Below are 19972 nucleotides of genomic sequence, written 5' to 3'. Positions count from 1 at the left end.
CCTCCCAAAGTGCTGGGATTACAGGCTTGAGCCACCGCGCCCGGCCGATTCCTAGTGTTTCAAGTACAATGTGTCAGGAAGTGGAGAGGAAGACCATTTGTGGAGCTCGGGAAAAAGGCCAGATTGGAGAGAGATTTGAATCATTTGCATAAAGGTGGAATTTCATGCCGGGAAACTGGATGAGCTCACCTAGGGGTGGAATGTAGACAAAGAAGGCAGAAGACCCAGGACCAAGCACTACAGTGTGTTCCAACGTATTTCAAAGTTCATCCTCTGGGGAAATGCTGGCAGCTGTGAGAACGGGAAAAGGTGCGCTCCAGGTAGGAAGCTCGTTTGCATAATAAAAGATTACAGTGGGGTGGACAATAAACGTCACACCTGGCCCAACCAATCTTTGGGCCTTATGTAAATCAGACACCACCTCCTCAAGCTGTCTATGAAACCCAGTGCATTTCACCACCTAACCGGAAGAGCCACTCAGGGCCCCCTGTCTCTCTGCAGGACAGAGCTATTCTCCTTTCCCTTTCTTTTGCCTATTAAACTTCCACTCTCTTTTCTTTCTTTCTTTTTTTTTTTTTTTTTTTTTTTTGAGACGGAGTCTCGCTTTGTCACCCAGGCTGGAGTGCAATGGCACGATTTCAGCTCACTGCAACTTCTGCTTCCCGGGTTCAAGCAATTCTCCAGCCTTAGCCTCCCAAGCAGCTGGGATTACAGGTGCCCACGACCATGCCCGGCTAATTTTTTGTAGTTTTAGTACAGACAGGGTTTCACCATGTTGGTCAGGCTGGTCTCGAACTCCTGAACTCATATGATCTACCCACCTCAGTCTATCAAAGTGCAAAGTGCTGGGGTTATAGGTGTGAGTCACTGCGCTGGCCTAAACGTCTACACTTAAACTCAAAAAAAAAAAAAAAAGGTTCATCTTCTGAGGGGGAACCAGCAAAAAAAAATATGTATATAGAAAATTCCTTGGTAATGAAGAGGAAAGAGACACTAATACGTGCTGCAGTGTAGCTGACCTTGAAAGCCTTATGTGACGTGAAAGAAGTCAGACATAAAAGGCCACATATTACATGATTCCATTTATGTACAATGTCTAGGCTGAGCGCAGTAGCTCATGCCTGTCATCCCAGCACTTTAGGAAGTGAAGGTGGGAGGATCACTTGAGCCCAGGAGTTCAAGACCAGCCTCAGCAACACCACCATATCTACAGAAAAAAAACTCCTGCCATTCTTTACCTATGACGGTCTCAGTAAATTCCTTTACTCCCTATGACTCCAGCCACAGCCACAGCCGGCTGCACCCACAACCCCTAGGTCAGCGTAGCACTGGTCCCACTCATGAGGGGCCAGTTTTCACTTTTTTGGCAAAATGGAGAAACATTAATTGGGGCCAAGAGTGCCTGTTGGAAACCCATTTCTTGAATAACATTCTTTTAAAAACAATTGTTTTTTAAAGACAGGGTCTCCCTCTGTCACCCAGGCTGGAATGTAGTGGTGCAATCACAGATCACTGCAGCTTCAAACTCCTGGGCTCAAGTGATTCTCCTCCAGAGTAGCCGGGACTGCAGGTATGTGCCACCATGCCCAGGTAATTTTCTAAAAAAAATTTTTTTTTCATAAACCATAGTTTATACAATAGTTTAGCTTACACTATTAACACTTGATTGAAAATATTCCTTTTTTTGTTTGTTTGTTTGAGACAAGAGTCTCACTCTGTCGCCCAGGCTGGAGTGCAGTGACGCGATCTCGGCTCACTGCAAGCTCCGCCTCCCAGGTTCACGCCATTCTCCTGCCTCAGCCTCCCGAATAGCTGAGACTACAGGCGCCCACCACCACGCCTGGCCGATTTTTTTGTATTTTTAGTAGAGATGGGGTTTCACTGTGTTAGCCAGGATGGTCTCAATCTCCTGATCTCATGATCTACCTGCCTTGGCCTCCCAAAGTGCTGGGATTACAGGCGTGAGCCACCGCGCCCGACCTATAGAAAATATTTCTATTGAAAAGAACATACTATGCAAACACTTAAAAGTATTTGGTAAGAAAACAAAAGCACATCTTTACGACCAATGTGAATTACTAACTGACAATGATCAACTTCTCACATTAACCTACTTGTGATTGAAGAAATAATTATCCTGTCTATGGATGACACAAGCAACTTGGCCAGGACAGAAGCAGTGGATGAAACCACATAGAATTCCAATTTGGCCAGTTAACTTATATAAGTGTAATGAAACAGTTAACTTTATTCATTAGTATACTCAAACACTATCTTTCCTTCCAAGATTTTCAAAAATTTAATTATCCAAATAACTGAAGTTTGGTATTTCTATGTTTTTCAATACAAAAAGCGTCAGGAACCTTTTATACAGTAATGAGATGGAAAGAAAACAACAGCTTGGCCGGGCATGGTGGCTCAAGCCTGTAATCCCAGCACTTTGGGAGGCCGAGATGGGTGGATCACGAGGTCAGGAGATCGAGACCATCCTGGCTAACACGGTGAAACCCCGTCTCTACTAAAAAATACAAAAAAGCTAGCCGGGCGAGGTGGCGGGCGCCTGTAGTCCCAGCTACTTGGGAGGCTGAGGCAGGAGAATGGCATAAACCTGGGAGGCAGAGCTTGCAGTGAGCTGAGATCCGGCCACTGCACTCCAGCCTGGGTGACAGAGCGAGACTCTGTCTCAAAAAAAAAAAAAAAAAAAAAAAAAAGAAAACAACAGCTTTGGGCCGGGCGCGGTGGCTCAAGCCTGTAATCCCTGCACTTTGGGAGGCCGAGACGGGCGGATCACGAGGTCAGGAGATCGAGACCATCCTGGCTAACATGGTGAAACCCCATCTCTACTAAAAAATACAAAAAACTAGCCGGGCGCGGTGGCGGGCGCCTGTAGTCCCAGCTACTCGGGAGGCTGAGGCAGGAGAATTGCTTGAACCCGGGAGGCGGAGCTTGCAGTGAGCTGAGATCTGGCCACTGCACTCCGGCCTGGGCAACAGAGCGAGACTCCATCTCAAAAAAAAAAAAAAAAAAAAGAAAACAACAGCTTCCCATGAAAGAGGCCTAATCTAGTCAAATATAAAAAGAAGTAATGTAACCTCTTTTTTTTTTTTTTCTTTTTTGAGACGGAGTCTCTCTCTGTCATCTAGGCTGGAGGGCAATGGTGTGATCTCCGCTCACTGCAACCTCTGCCTCCCGGGTTCAAGTGATTCTCCTGCCTCAGCCTCCTGAGTAGCTGAGAACATAGGCATATGCCACCATGCCCAGCTTATTTTTATTTTGTATTTTTAGTAGAGACGGGGTTTCACCATGTTGGTCATAGCTGGTCTTAAACTCCTGACCTCAAATGATCCACCTGCCTCAGCCTCCCAAAGTGCTGGGCTTACATGTGTGAGCCACCATGCCTGGCTGACACCCAGCTGAAATGTAGCCCCTTGATAACAGCCAAATCACTGTATTAGAAACATTTAAATTCCAGCTCTGGGGGTCAAGGGTGAGGTGTTTAAAATGTTCCTTTAAGTTAAACCAAGTGGATGAATTTTAAAAGAAAAAGCAATTTATGAACCTATGGACATATCATTAAGAAAGAAAAAAATGATTAGTAAATTCCAAAAGTTAAAAGGAGTTGGAAAAAATTCCAACTAGAAAGAAAAAAAATGTTGGTTTCAATTAAGGGTTTTTTTTGGGTCCATTTTATATAAGAGCTTACTTATTCTTTTTCCAAATGTGCATTTATTATTTGCACAGATACATACAAATTATTCCCATTTTAAAAGCCACAATAAAAATATACATTAACCACAGAAGTACTTACTCTAACTGGAAAGAAAATGAACATGGCTATATTCAAAACAGCAATAAACACAAAAGGTCAACGTATCTAAATCATGATAAGTGTACATCTCATTTTTGACAAAACTGAGTTCCATTTTTACATTAATGCTCCATCAGCTTCTATATTAGATCCTCTGACCTTGTTTATATTTACTATGAAATTTCTGTTACCATGTGTCACTCAAAGGCACTCAACTCAGAGGGTATGAAGTCCTGAGCTTAAGTAGGAAACAAAACTCCCAACTAAAATTTGCACATAAATAATTCTAAAGATCAGAGAGTATTAATGTTTAAAAGTATAATATCTGTTTTAAAAGTATTTAATGTTTAAAAGTATAATAATAAAGTATAATAATTTATTATAAATATATAATAAATATATTTAAAAGTATAATAAATATTACATAATATTTATGTAAATCATTCAAAATCTAATAATAAAGGTATACAGACTGTCAAAGAAAAGACCATGTAAGGCAAGAAGTATCCTTGGAATCAAACTGATTTTTCACTCATTCAAGATCATTTGAAAGTGTGAAGCTAACTTTCATTGTCCTTAAAATCCTAGGAAAGCCAAATTTAAAAAAATAGCATGACAATGCTTAAGTTTAAAAAAAGTTTCTCAGCTTAGTCTCCAAAACCAGGAAGAAAGCATTTAATGATTAAAAACACGTATGAACTGGAAGATACCAGACTAAAAGGAGGAATCATAATAAGCCGGTTTAAAATATTAAAAGAAAGCTTTAAATGCACCAACTCAAAACAGCATTTCTATTTTTTTTTTTTTTTTTTTTTTTTTGAGACGGAGTCTCGCTCTGTCGCCCAGGCTGGAGTGCAGTGGCTCGATCTCCGCTCACTGCAAGCTCCGCCTCCCGGGTTCACGCCATTCTCCTACCTCAGCCTCCCGAGTAGCTGGGACTACAGGCGCCCGCCACTGCGCCCGGCTAATTTTTTTCTATTTTTTAGTAGAGACGGGGTTTCACCATGGTCTCGATCTCCTGACCTTGTGATCCGCCCGCCTCAGCCTCCCAAAGTGCTGGGATTACAGGCGTGAGCCACCGCGCCCGGCAAAACAGCATTTCTAATTGGCCATCTAAATTATTCTTTTAGATTATTTTAGCCAAATAAAAATAAATTTACTGATGGATAACTGAGGTCCACTAACATAAGGTAGAAACAAAGTTTAAGCTAAAAATTAAATCTATATTTTGTTGCAGATAAATGTGAGATTTACCTACAGTAATTTTCTGCTGTTGCTAAATTAAAAGCATGAGTTGACATTGTACTAACAGAAATGGTTTGACAGATATTTTCTTGGCTTTAAAATGTTTTGTTCATATATGCAGAGAAATGCAATGAGGATAAGAATAATCTTCTGTATTGTCTGTACAGTTCATAAGGCCTTTACCATCGTTAGTCACCTTAGATGTGAATATCAGTAGAGCCATTAAATTAAAGCTGGCCTAAAAAGTTTTCAAAGTGCTACTGTTTCCAACTGATGAGATCTTCAGTTTTCTGGATTTTCTGGGTGATGATTATTTTCAATTCTTTTCTCTGGCGATATATACAAGAAGTTACAGCAGATATATAAAGGGAAGGTCAGAAACCTGCTGTCCAAATTCATCACCACTTGTTCCTGATCCTTTTTAAGTATAAGTATTTGATAGCCAGTTGTTCTATTACATATTAGTTTTCCACTACTATCAAAAGAAGCCAAACGTAATCTAAATGCTATGCTCCTTTGAGGCTGTAAACTGACAGACCTGCTACATGGCTGATTGAGTGTATTGCGTTTGAAAATGACGCATCGATTGGTGTAAGTTACAAGTAGGTCAAAGCCAAAGTTAAAACCCGTCCAACACCAGCAGTATTCACCGTCTTTGGCAAGCTTTCTACCACACCTCATGCTATTTCCCTCTAGTTCTTCTTTATCGATTTCTTGAGGGCCTACCTCACTGTCTTGTTCGGCCCGCAGCATAGCAAACCACTGCTGTTTATACACCGAAGACAGCCATTCTGAAGGTACTATAGCATCTTGTTCAATAATTCTTGCAGAAGCCAGGTCACTGATAATATATTGTAACCTTAAATGTCTGAATACTGACACAAATGGTTTTCCTTGTTCAGTTTCAAGAAAGGCCATACCTTCAAAATCTTTTCTCTGTTTGGAAAACCAGACATCTGTTTCTGTCAAAAGCTGTTTTAAAGATCCATTCCAAGAAGGCACAAGTTGAAGAAACATCCACTTTTTTAGAGCGGTGTATACATCCATCTCCACTTGCATCACAAATAAGTTAGATGAACCAATGAGCTGTTTCATGACATTTATACTGAGTTCTTTAAAAAGTTTAACATTCTGGTGAGTCATCAAATTGTTTAGAAGCCATTCAAGGCACTTTTTCTTTACGGAATCTAATCCATAGGTCCCTACTGATGTGTAATAGCCACATACAGTTTTCACAGTAATTGTCTCCTTCATCGTCTCACCACACTGCTGTATTAAACCATCCAACTGCAGCATACAAGCAGCTGCCAAAATGGCAACAACTCGACTGGGCTTTATCAGCACGTCATCTCGATACAGTGAACCAAACGCAACCTGCAGCGCTTCTACATCAATGTTCTGGTCAGGAATCTCCAGTTCAATAATATTCATGCTGGATTCTTTCCAAGAACCACTGAACATACTAGAAAAGTAGCCAGATTGACATAAATATATTTTGTGTAATCGCCATTCTTCTCCTAGAGCACAAATCTTAATGTCACTGTTTTCACCATTCAAAAATAATGTTTGATAAATATATTTGGATGTACTCCTTAATTTTTTCCTTGCAGGGATGTGGAGGAGCGGCTGCTGCTCGTCCCTCTCCTCCTCATCCTCGTCTCTCTCCGAGTCAGGGCGACAGTAGCGGAAGGCCCCGCTGCTCTTGTGACTGCCCGGGCAGTAACAGAAGCCGTAGCCCGCCGCAGGGTCTCCAGGGTCCGGCCTCCCGGCCGAGCGCCCCGCCCTGGCACCCTGCTCCTGCTGGGCAAGGGCTCGCCTCGGCTGGCGCAGCACCCGGCTGCTCGACGATCCCATGGGTCGCGGCTCCCGGGACTTCAGGGAGCCCGGAGGAGGGGGTGTCCCGCCATGGCCCGGCCGCGCCGCCAGCCTTCCCCGAGCGCAGGTGCCTGCACCGCCGGCTTCTCACGCGCAGCCCAACCGTTGCAGCGGACACTGCCGCCTCCATCCTCCGCACCCCTCCCCCACTATAGATATGTATATATTTTTGGAGACAGTCTCGCCCTGTCGCGCAGGGTGGAGCACTGTGGCGCGATCTCAGCTCACTGCAAGCTCCGCCTCCCGAGTTTAGGCGATTCTCCTGCCACAGCCTCCTGAGTAGCTGGATTACAGGCTCTCGCTACCACACCCGGGTAATTTTTGTAATTATTATTATTATTATTTATTATTATTTTTTTTTTTGTAGCCGGAGTCTGGCTCTGTTGCCCAGGCTGAAGTGCAGTGGTGTGATCTCGGCTCACTGCAACCTCCACCTCCTGGGTTTAAGCAATTCTCCTGCCTCAGCCTCCCAAGTAGCTGGGATTACAGGCGCCTGCCACCACACCTGGCTAATTTTTGTATTTTTAGTAGAGACGGGATTTCACCATGTTGGCCAGGCTGGTCTCGAACTCCTGACCTCAGGTGATCCACCTGCCTTGGCCTCCTGAAGTGCTGGGATTATAGGCGTGAGCCACCACCTCTGGCCTAAAAAAATTTTTTTTAGAGGCAAGGTTTCACTGCCTTGCTCAGGGTGGTCTTGAACTCCTTGGACAGCATTCTTCATTGCTGGAAGCAATTCTCATCTGGCAGCCAAAACCAAGGTCCGTTTTACAAGCACCACTTCCCCAGGAGCAAAGGTTTATTTGTGGGACCTGACAAAGGCAAATGTGTGTGCCAGGTGCTTGAGCCTAACCAGTCCAATGTAAATTTGTGACCAGGCACGAAAATAAAATAAAATAAAATAATAAGATAGGCCAGGCTCAGTGGCACACACCTATAATTCCAGCACTTTGGGAGGCTGAGATGGGTGGATCACTTGAGGTCAGGAGTTTGAGACCAACCTGACCAACATGGTGAAACCCCATCTCTACTACTAATATAAAATTTAATTGGGTGTGGTGGCGCACACCTGTAATCCCAGCTTTTCAGGAGGCTGAAATGGAGAATTGCTTGAACCCAGGAGGCAGAGGTTGCAGTGAGCCAAGAGCGCGCCATTGCACTGCAGCCTGGGTGACAAGAGCGAAACTCCGTCTCCAAAAAAATAATAAGATAAAATAAAGAGTTGAAGTCAAGCCAGGCACGATGGCTCACACCTGTAATCCCAGCACTTTAGGAGGCCGAGGTGGGCGGATCACGAGGTCAGGAGTTCGAGACCAGCCTGGCCAATATGGTGAAAATGACCATGGCTGGGTGGAGTGATGACTGCAGCTGGTCTGGGAAGGCAGAAGCAAGCAGAGGGCCTGGGCAGGATGGGCAGGGATTCTCTGCGGGGAGGATCTGTGGAGACGGGGCAGCAGGATTAGGATGTTGGAATCGAGGAGGCTTTTGTCCCTGGGGGATGGAGTGGAGAAGCGGGGCATGGGCGTGGGAATTTGGCCTGCAGCCTAGCCTCACCAGGCCATCTGGAAGCTACTTGTTGGGAACGCTGTGTGTGTAAAGGGCTGACCCAGGCCCAGACCCGGGGGAGCTGGAAAAGGGCACACACGGAGACCACCCGAGAGGTGTGCTGGAACTGCTTGGCCAGTCCTGGGGGACGGGATGGCTGGGGCGTGTGGGTGTCTTCCTGCAAGAAAACAGGACTTGATGAGGAAGGTGGGAGGCTGTTCCAGGCAGATGGAGGTCTGTGCTGCCAGAGCAATGTAGGAGTCGCCACCATGCGGGGCTCCACCTTTGTTGCAGTGGGGGCAGAGATTGGTGAGGGGCATCAGGGTCAGATATGTAGGTTTGAGGAACCCTAGATGGACCAGTGCTGCAGGGGGAGATGGTGCCATGCCAGGGAGGTGGATAGGATGCTGGACACAAGTGAAGAGCAACCAGCCCTGGTGGCTTCCTCAAACCTACGTGAGTGCCTGCCCCATTCCCAGACGAAGAAAACAGAGGTTTCAATAGGGAAAGTGACTTGTTCTAAATCCCAGAGTTGCAAAGTCAGGAAGTTCACCCTCCTGATTCCAAAGGCAAATCTGGAGTTTCTGTTGGAGTTAAGGGGCCAAGTGAATAGTCTGTGTTAACAAAACAAACAAACAAAATTCTGTAAATATTTAAAGAAGTTTATTCTCAGCTGATGTGAGTGACCATGGCCTGGGGTACAGTCTCAAGAGGTCCTTAGAAAGTGTGCCTGAGATGGTTGGGTTACAGTTTGGCTTTATACATTTTAGGGAGACAGAGATTACAAGCAAATACATCAATCAATACATGGAAGGTGCACACTGGTTCGGCCTCTAAGGGCAGGACAACTCCAGGGGCTTTACAGGTCATAGGTGATTCAAAGGGTTTCTGATTGGCAGTTGGTTGGAAAAGTTAAGCTGTGTCTGAAGAGTTGAAGTGGCTGGGTACAATGACTCACGTCTGTAATCCCAGCACTTTGAGAGGCTGAGGAGGATGGCTGGATCCCAGGAGTTTTAGACAAGCCTGGGCACCACAGTGAGACCCGGTGTCTACAAAAAAATTTTAAAAATTAATTGGGCATGGTGATGTGTACTCGTAGACCCAGCTACTCGGGAGGCTGAGGCGGGAGGGTTACTTCATCCTAGGAAGTCAAGCCTATGGTGAGCCATGACTGTAGCACTGCATTCCAACTGGGGGGACAGAATGAGACCCTGTCTCAAAAATAAAATAAAATAAAATAGGCTGGGCGCAGTAGCTCACACCTGTAATCCCAGCACTTTGGGAGGCCATGGTGGATGGATCACTTGATGTCAGGAGTTCGAGACCAGACTGGCCAATATGGTGAAACCCCATCTCTACTAAAAATACAAAAATTAGCCGGGCATGGTGACGGGCATCTGTAGTCCCAGCTACTCTGGAGGCTGAGGCAGGAGAATCGCCTGAACCTGGGAGGCGGAGGTTGCAGTGAGCCAAGATCGCACCATTGCACTCCAGCCTGGGTGACAAGAATGAAATTCCATCTCCAAAAAAAATAATAATAATAAGATAAAGAGTTGAAGTCAAGCCAGGCATGGGGGCTCACGCCTGTAATCCCAGCAGTTTGGGAGGCCGAGGAGGGCAGATCACAAGGTCAGGAGTTTGAGACCAGCCTGGCCAATATGGTGAAACCCCATCTCTACTAAAACTACAAAAATTAACTGGGTGTGGTGGCAGGCATCTGTAGTCTCAGCTACTCTGGAGGCTGAGGCAGGAGAATCGCTTGAAACCAGGGAGGTGGAGGGTGCACTGCACTCCAGCCTGGGCAACAGAGCAAGATTCCATCTCAAAAAAAAAAAAAACAGAGTTGAAGTCAGTGGGAAGAAATGCTTAAGATAAGGGGGTTGTGGAAGCTGAGGTTCTTGTTATGTAGATGGCCTCCAGGTAGCAACCCTGAGAATAGATAGTGAATGTCTCTTTTCAGACCTTCAAAGGTTTCAGACTCTCACTGAATCTCTCCTAAATCTGAGAAAGTCCTGGCTGAATTAATGGAAATTCTCTACAGATGCAAATTTCCCCCACAGGAGACAGCTTTGCAGGGCCATTTCAAAATATTGTCAAATAAATATATTTTGGGGCAAAGTATTTTGATTTCCTTCAGGGTCTGCTATCTGTTATGTGATGTTGTACCAGAGGCAGGTAGAAATTTGGCATCTTATTGCTCTAAAAAGCCTGTTTTGAGCCGGGCATGGTGGCTCATGCCTGTAATCTCAGAACTTTGGGAGGCTGAGGCGGGTGGATCACCTGAGGTCAAGAGGTCAAGAGTTTGAGACCAGCCTGGCCAACATAGTGAAACCCCGTCTCTACTAGAAATACAAAAAATTAGCTGGATGTGGTAGTGGGCGCCTGTAGTCCCAGCTACGCAGGAGGCTGAAGCAGGAGAATCACTTGAATCCGGGAGCCAGAGGTTGCAATGAGCCGAGATCATGCCATTGCACTCCAGCCTGGGCAACAAGAGTGAAACTCTGTCTTAAAAAAAAAAAAAAAAAAAAAAAAAAGAAGTCTGTTTTGTGTCTTATGATCTCTATTTTATTTATTTTAAAAATAATTTATTTTATTTTTGAGACAGAGTTTCACTCTTGTTGCCCAGACTGGAGTGCAATGATGCTGTCTTGGCTCACTGTAACCTCCACATCCCAGGCTCAAGCAATTCCTGTGCTTCAGCCTCCCAAGTAGCTGAGATTACAGGCATGTGCCACTATGCCCGGGTAATTTTTTGAATTTTTTGTAGAGATGGGGTTTCATCATGTTGGCCAGGTTGGTCTCGAACTCCTGACCTCAAGTGATCCACCTGCCTTGGCCTCCCAAACTGCTGGGATTACAGGAATGAGCCACCATGCCTGGATAGAATAAATATTTTATGCTTTGGGCCAACAAGCAAAATCGAGGGTATTAAGTAGGTAAGTACGTAACAAGAAATAAAACAAAATTCCATAATTTGGGGGGATTGTTATTGACAGAACGTAAAAGTTAATTTATGGATGCTGAAAGTGGAGTTTCATACAATTTTTATGTGTTACGAAATATTATTATTTTGATTATTTATTTATTTTTGAGATAGAGTCTTGCTCTGTTGCCCAGGCTGTGATCTCAGCTCACTGCAACCTCTGCCTCCCAGGTTCAAGCGATTCTCCTGCCCCAGCCTCACAAGTAGCTGGGATTACAGGCATGTGCCACCACACTCGGCTAATTTTTTTGTATTTTTAGTAGAGATAGGGTTTCGCTATGTTGGCCAGGCTAGTCTTGAACTCCTGATCTCAAGTGATCTGCCTGCCTCGGCCTCCCAAAGTGCTGGGACTACAGGCATGAGCCACTGCACTCAGCCTGATTTTTTTTCAATGATTTAAAAATGTAAAAATCATTATTTGTTCAGGGATCATATAAAATCAAGCAGTAAGCAAAATTTGGGCTATGGGCAATAGTTTGCCAACCTCTGGTCTAGATCTGCCCTGTTCATCATAGTAGCCCCTGGCTACCTGCAGCTACTGAGTACTTGAAATGTGGCCAGGGACACTCACGATGGCTCACACCTGTAATCTCAGCACTTTTGGAGGTTAACGTGGGAGGACTGCTTGAACCCAGGAGATTCAAGTTACAGTGAACTATGATTTCAATACTGCATCCCAAACCTGGGTGACAGGGAAAGAAAGAGAGAGAGAGAGAGAGAGAGAGAGAGAGAGAGAGAAAGGAGGAGGAGGAGGAGGAGGAGAAGGAGAAACAGAGAAAAGAAAAAGAGAAAGAAAGACGAGAAAGAAAGAAGGAAAGAACATAATAAGAAAGGAAGAAAAAAGAGAGAGAAAGAAAAAGAAACAAAAGAAAGGAAGAAAAAGAGAGGGAGGGAGGGAGGGCGAAAGGAAGGAAGGGAAGGGAGGAAGGAGGGAAGGGAGGGAGGAAGAGAGAAGGGAATGTGGCTGTACTGGATTAAAATATGCTTAGGTGTGGCCGGGCACGGTGGCTCACTCTTGTAATCCCAGCACTTTGGGAGGCCAAGGTGGGTGGATCATGAGGACAGGAGATGGAGACCATCCTGGCTAACAAGGTGAAACCCCGTCTCTACTAAAAAAAAATACAAAAAATTAGCCGGGCGTGGTGGTGGGTGCCTGTAGTCCCAGCTATTGGGGAGGCTGAGGCAGGAGAATGGTGTGAACCTGGGAGGTGGAGCTTGCAGTGAGCCAAGATTGTGCCCTTGCACCTCCAGCTTGGGCGGCAGAGCGAGACTCTGTCTCAAAAAAAAAAAAAAAAAAAAAAAGCTTAGGTGTAAAATACACACTAGATTTTGAAGACAGTATAAAAAACAAAATATCCCAATAACTTTTTATTATATTTTGGATATCTCAGAATAAGTAAAATATATTACTAAAATTTTCACCCCCCAGTTTTTTATTTTTATTTTTTATTTTACTTTTTTTTACTTTGTCTTAGTCCACTTTCTGTTGTTTGAATATCTGAGACTCGATAATTTTGAAAGAAAAGAGGTTTATTTAGCTTATGGTTCTGCAGGCTGGGAAGTTCAAGATTGGACAGCTGCATCTGGCAGCTTCTGGTGAGGGCTTTGTGCTGCATCAAAACATGGCAGAGAAATGGAAGGCGGACCAGGTGCATGGGGGAAGGGGGGAAAACATGAGGCGCGACCTTGCTTGATGACAACCCAACTCTAAAGGTAACTGATCCAGACCCAAGAGAGTGAGAACTCGCTTCTGTGGGACTCTGCATGAATATCTTGTCATGAAGGCAGATCCCTCATGATCCAAACATCCCTGAAAGGTCCCCCCACCTGTCAACGCCATTATATTGGCAATTACATTTCAACATGAGTTTTGGTAGGAACAACCCACATCCAAACCGTAGCATCTTCTCACTGTCGAGTCACTTTTTAATATGGCTATTAGAACAATTTAAATGATACGTGTGTTTGCACTTGTGGCTTGCATCTGTATCTGGTATACAGTGCTGCTCTACTAGTGAAGCTGGAGCGCCCAGAGTGAGATGACCCCAATTTGCCTTGGGGGAAGTGGAAGGGTGTGGCCTGGTGTTCAGCAGTGGGGTGTGGGGTCACAGAGGGGCAGCCGGATTTCACTAAGGTGAAGCGGAGGGGCAGGGCTCCGGGAGGCACACACTGAGGGAGCTTCTGCAGCAGTGAGTTGAGGGAGTGGTGTGGGCTTTGCGGGTAGGGACTGAGCTGTTTGTGGGTATCTGTAAGAGGCTGTGCAGCAAGCCAGGTGGCAAGAAGCAAGATGTTGGCTGGGCATGGTGGCGCATGCCTGTAATCCCATCACTTTGGGAGGCCAAGGCAGGAGGATTGCTTGAGGCTGGGAGTTTGAGACCAGCCTAATCAACATAGTGAGACCATGTTTCTATATAAATAAATAAATAAATAAATAAATAAAATTTTAAAAGCAAGATGTTGCCAAGCAATTGACCAGGTGGTGAGTATGAGAGAGCCCCTGCCCTGAGGGCTTTCCATCTCCCACCCACTGGATCAGCACACAGCATGTCCTTGTCTTCCACTCCACACCTACATCCTGGCCCCTATCGGAGAAGGGTTCTGACCAGTTCACTGGCAGAATGTGAAAACTGTATGTTAAGACATCCATGACATGAAGCCCTAACAAGCCAAGAATCCTTTCTTTTCACAGCAGGAGAAGGCCTCTGGCTCTTTCCCTGTGTTGACTGGAGGCTGAGTCTCTGTCCTCGACACCCCACCCGCTGCTGCCTCCTCTGCCCTCCCTGGGGAGCCCTGCCTGGTCTGGCCCTGTGCTGGGAACAGCCAGAGCTGGGGCTTCTTGCGCTTCCTGTTCACACCCACGGAACCAGCTTTGCCTTCCTCTCTGCTGTGCAGGGAGAAGGGAGGTGGGAGGTGCGGAGGGGATGGTCCTGTCTGTGGCTTCCTGCTTCTCGGCTGGCAGGAGGAAGGCTTTCTGTGTCTGTGTCTCTGTGGTCTGTCAGGCTCAGCACTTGGGTAGGAAGATGAAAACCTCGGAGTGCCCTTGTCTTTTTCCCTTGGGTCTGATCAGACCAAAGCCTTGTGTGGTGGAGGAGCCGAAAGGACGTGGCACGGGGAGGCTAGAAGCCTGGCGCTGCTCGGCTCACTTTTCCCTCTGCCAGCCTTTGTTACCAAGGGGTTTGGACTTGATCTTGCAAATGGATCATCTCTTGATCCTTCTCTAGCCTCTAGGGACAAATATACTAGAAGAAATGGTCACGACAATTGGTGCCACTAGCAGGAGGGATAGCCAGGAAGCAAGGGTTGGAATGGTTTCTCCTTGAGAGAAGCAAGCCTCTGAGTCCAAGGCCCTCCACCAAGCGGTTCTGGTCCGGTGCTCCAGCCTCACCACCCGTCCTGCGCCATGCATGGAGTTGGGGTTGTAACCACACACAAACACAGCGTTCTGCCAACACACCCTCCTCAAGGTCTGTCATCATCCCTCCTTCCCATCTCCTCCACTGGAGCACGGCCATAGCAGTATTCACTGACTTCCAGTTTCCTGCGGGATAAATCTGAACCCTTTGTCGTGGCACCCAAAGTCCTTGCCCAGCCATGCAGTCCCAGCTCCTCTTCATCGTGTGTGGCAACTTGTTCTCCAAGCAGCCTCTGCTTTCTCAGGCTTGGAAGCTGAGCTGTGTCATCTCCTCTGCCTGCACCCCTTCTTTTCTGTCTCTGCTGGAGAACCCCTGCTCAGCCTCGGTAAAGATGTTTAAGGGACAGTTACGCGTGGGGGTTCAGAGTTCAGAGACCCAGTCTGTCCTGGGGGTCAAGGGCATGTTGTCGGCAATTGAAGCCTCAACAATTCAATCGAGTGAATACATAAGTGAATAGATGAATTGTTGTGGAATCAGAAACTGAGGCTCAAGCTGGGCACGGTGGCTCACGCCTATAATTCCAGCACTTTGGGAGGCTGGAGTGGGCGGATCACCTGAGGTCAGGAGCTTGAGACCAGCCTGCTAACATGAGGAAACCCCGTCTCTACTAAAAATACAAAAATTAGTCAGAGATGGTGGTGGGCACCTGTAATCCCAGCTACTTGGGGGGCTGAGGCAGGAGAATCGCTTGAACTTGGGAGATGGAGGTTGCAGTGAGCCGAGATGGTGCCACTGCACTCCAGCCTGGGTCACAGAGTAAGACCCGGTCTGAAAAAAAAAAAGAAAAAAAGAAAAAAAGAAACTGAGGCTCAAAGAAAGAGCCCGCAGGTCCACACTGACCTAGTTGCAGTGCGAAGACATAAACATAAAGAGCCTCTTTTAGGAGCCACTGCTGCCTCTCAGAGGGCGACAGGCATTTCCCAGTTTAATAGGCTTTCTCCCCACCTAATCTGCAATAGTGAGTCCTAAAATCTGTCCCTGTCGCAATGACCAGTGCCTAGAATGCTTTATAAAACGGAGAGTCCAGCCCCAGGGGTCAGGGAGTCTGAAGTTTCAGGCACTACACAGGAGATAGTGTTGCAGACGAGGCCGGGCCCCTGCGTGAGCTGTGCCCACTGTATGCAGCTTTGTGCGCTCTCGAGGAAACTGGGAGGATGAGGGTTTGTATGGGAACCACAGAACAGGGCTCTAGCCGTTTCTGATTGGTTTCTGAAGGACGGAGGCTGCCTCTGAGACTCAGCAGGGCGTGGGGTAGCTGTTGCAAGAAAGTGTGATTTTAGGGAGGCTGCCCCAGGTTGTCTCTCCAGATCTTACTTGTCTGTTTCAAGGATTTGACTTGAGATATATTTTGAGATATGTTGTTGTGGGGTGGCTGGGGGCCGGTGGCGGGGGAGGGGGTGTCAGCAGGCAAAGGAATGTTACCTTGGATGCTTCCACTGTTGCTGCTGTTAGCAGTCACAGCAGCTCTCACTTACAGCGGGCGCTGTTCTAAACCCTTAGCAGCCTTCCTCCTATAGCGCTGCAGGACTGTGGAGAGACAGGTGCCATCCTCTTTTTTTTTTAAGATGAAGTAGGTTGGGAGCGGTGGCTCACGCCTGTAATCCCAGCCCTTTGGGAAGTTAAGGCAGGCAGATGGCTTGAGCCCAGGAGTTCGAGACTAGCCTGGGCAACACAGGAAGACCCTGTCTCTAGCTAAATAAATAAACAAGCTGAGTGTGATGGCGTACGCTTGTAGTCCCAGCTAAATGGGAGGCTGAGGCGGGAGGATCACATGAGTCCAGGAGGTCGAGGCTTCAGTGAGCCGTGATCACATCACTGCACTCAGAGCAAGACCTTGTCTCAGAAAAAATGTAAAAAAAGATGAAGAAGCTGAACTTCATGGAGGTCTGCTTAGGGATCCACATCTCAGATGCTTTTGGTCAATGGGAATAGGTTTAGTGGGGCCCTGGAGGAAGACATTAGAACATGGTGGGGGCTGGGTTTAGCTGGGCAGTGCCTGCCTCATCCGCTGGGGGTCACTGTGACTCAGCTCCTGCTGATTCTGGACCTATGAGACTGTGGCCCAATGTCACCTTAGCTAACAATTTTTCAAAAGTAACTGGACATACAACCTTGTGTAGAAATAATCTGGCAGGGCGTGGTGGCTCACGCCTGTAATCCCAGCACTTTGGGAGGCCGAGGCGGGTGGATCATGAGGAGTTCGAAACCTGCATGGCCAATATGATGAAACCCTTTCTCTACTAGAAATACAAAAATTAGCATGGTGGTGCATGCTTGTAATCCCAGCTACTTGGGAGGCTAAGGAATAAGAATCGCTTGAACCCAGGAGGTGAAGGTTTTAGTAGTGAGCCAAGATCATGCCACTGCACTCCAGCCTGGGCAACACAGTGAGACTCCATCTAATATATATACACACACACACACACACACACACACATATGAAATAAATGTCATAATCCGTAAATGTTGGCAAACAATTTTTTCAAATGAGCCAAACACTGCGTAGGACTGGGTGAGGTGGTGTGCGTCTCAGCTGCTAGGGTGGTTGAAGCGGGAGGATCACTTGAGGCCAGCAGTTTGAGGCTACACTGAGCCGCAATCACGCCTGTGAACAGCTACTGCACTACAGCCTGGGCAACACAGCGAGACCTCTCTCAAAAACAAAAACAGAACAAAACACTGTATAGAGCAAGCAAGTGGGTCCAAGAGGCAACTTTAGTTCACAAGGTGCTGGTTTGAAACGGTATTAGATTAGTTTGTTTTCACATTGCTATAAGGAAATACCTGAGACTCAGTAATTTATAAAGGAAAGAGGTGTCACTGACTCAGTTCTGCGTGGCGGGGAGGCCTCAGGAAACTTACAATCATGGCGGAAGGCACCTCTTCACATGGCAGCAGGAGAGAGAATGAGTGCCAGCAGGGGAAATGCCAGATGCTTATAAAACCATCAGATCTTGTGAGAACTCACTCACTATCATGAGAACAGCATGGGGGAACCGCCCTCACGATTCAGTGACCTCCCACCAGATCCCTCACATGACAAAAGGAGATTATGAGGATTGCAATTCAAGATGAGATTTGGGGCTGGGCACAGTGGTTCACGCCTGTAATCCCAGCACTTTGGGAAGCCGAACTCCTGGGGTCAGGAGTTTAAGATCAGCCTGGCCAACACAGTGAAAGCCCATCTCTACTAAAAGTACAAAATTAGCCAGGTGTGGTGGCACATGTCTGCAATCCCAGCTACTCAGGAGGCTGAGGTCTGAGAATCGCTTGAACCCGGGAGGCAGAGGTTGCAGTGAGCTGAGATCATGCCACTGCACTCCAGCCTGGGCAACACAGCAAGACTCTGTCTCAAAACAAAACAAAACAAAAGATCTTGTATTCATTCTGCAGGCACTGGGGTGGAAACCGTAGGAGTCAGGGTGGAGGAGACAGACCCGATGCAGGGTCTCAGGGCACTCACTGTCAATGTCAATAGTGTGGCCCATGTTCTGAGGGGCACCCTTCCTTGGGGCATGACAGAACACTTCCCATAGGAGGAGGAGGAAGTCTGCTGGGTGTTGTGTTCAGTTTCTGGGGCTGCTGTGATTAAGTGCTGCAAACCGAGTGGCTTACAACAACCCAGCTGTATTCTCTCACAGTTCTTGAGGCTGGAAGTCTAAAATCAAGCTGCCAGCCGGGCCCGTGCTCCTTCTGAAAGCTTCAGGGGAGGGTCTTTGCCCCTCTCCTAGCTTCTGGTGTTGCCGGCAATCCTTAGTGTTTCTTGGCTTGTAAATGCATCACTGCAATCTCTGCCTCCGTTGCCATGTGGCATTTTTCCTGCGTGGCTGTCTGTCTTTCCCCCTCTTAAGTCCACCAGTCATATGGGAGTAGGGTGGGCCTTTCATCCTCATACTCCAGTTTGACCTCATCTTAACTTGATTCCACCTGAAAAGACTATTTTCAAGTAAGGCCACATTCAGAGGCACCAGGAGTCAGGATTTGAACATATCTTTTTTTTTTTTTTTTTTTTTTTTGAGAAGGAGTCTCGCTGTGTCGCCCAGGCTGGAGTGCAGTGGCGCGATCTCGGCTCACTGCAAGCTCCGCCTCCTGGGTTCACGCCATTCTCCCGCCTCAGCCTCCCGAGCAGCTGGGACTACAGGCGCCGCCACCACGCCCAGCTAATATTTTGTGTTTTTAGTAGAGACAGGGTTTCACCGTGTTCGCCAGGATGGTCTTGATCTCCTGACCTCATGATCTGCCTGCCTCGGCCTCCCAAAGTGCTGGGATTACAGGCGTGAGCCACCGCGCCCGGCCGTGAACATGTCTTTTGTGGGGGCACACAATTCAAGCACAATGTGTACAGTAGGTAGCTGACTGTTCCAGGTAGACGGAACAGCAGGTGCAAAGGCCCAAAGGCAGGAGGGCACTGGTGTGTTCCAGGAAGTAAAAGAAATTCAGCACAGCTGGAGTGGAGAGTGGCAAGGAGGTGCAGCCGAGGCGGCTCATGCTGGACCTTACAGGCCAGTTGGGAGGGTCAGGATAGGCCAGGCTAGTTTGGAGGAAAAAAAAAATTTAAAAAATCCCAAATCTCAGTGCCAGGCCCAGTACAGGTTCATTTTCAGCTTGTGTCAAATCTGATGTGGGCTGAACAGCTCTTCTCCATAAGGTAGCTCAGCCATATAGAACACATGGTCGCGGGGGGAAGGGAAGTCTGGAGAAGGCCCCCAGTCTCCATCGCCCCAGCCTGAAAGGGACTCCTCCACTCACAGACCACACAGCAAGGGAGGCGGCAAGGCGGGGACACAGATTTCTGGGAGCCCCCACTGTCTCTCCCACTCATATTCACCCGAAGTCAAGGCTAAGACTTCATCCTCACAGCACTGGGAAGTCAGCCAGGGTTTTCACACAGAGGTAGTGACGAGATGGGACTTGCATTTTAAATTTTTCCTTTTCTCACTGTCGCTCTCAGATCGTATGACTTGTGTTTTAGAAACAGTCCTCTGGCCAGAGGACTGTCCTGAAGCAGGGGAGCTGGACTTTGTCGGCTGGAGGGTGGGAAGTGGCTGTGGCGGGAGCTGGCCACAGCAGAGGCACGATATATTTGTAGTTAACTCATGCAAC

At 47.1% G+C, this 19972-nt stretch overlaps 1 protein-coding gene across 1 annotated transcript; it reads right to left on the bottom strand.

The window, feature by feature from the left end:
• Nucleotides 1-4647: 4647 nt before the first annotated feature.
• GMCL2 (germ cell-less 2, spermatogenesis associated) lies at nt 4648-7173 on the bottom strand. Its single transcript, XM_008015487.3, has one exon. It carries the CDS (start codon nt 6905-6907, stop codon nt 5336-5338), a length of 1572 nt encoding a protein of 523 aa, XP_008013678.2. The 5' UTR covers nt 6908-7173; the 3' UTR covers nt 4648-5335.
• Between the last annotated feature and the right edge of the window lie 12799 nt (nt 7174-19972).

This window comes from Chlorocebus sabaeus, chromosome 23, assembly GCF_047675955.1.
Source record: "Chlorocebus sabaeus isolate Y175 chromosome 23, mChlSab1.0.hap1, whole genome shotgun sequence".
NCBI classification, from domain to species: domain Eukaryota; kingdom Metazoa; phylum Chordata; class Mammalia; order Primates; family Cercopithecidae; genus Chlorocebus; species Chlorocebus sabaeus.
This window is presented reverse-complemented; position numbering and strand designations above follow the sequence as displayed.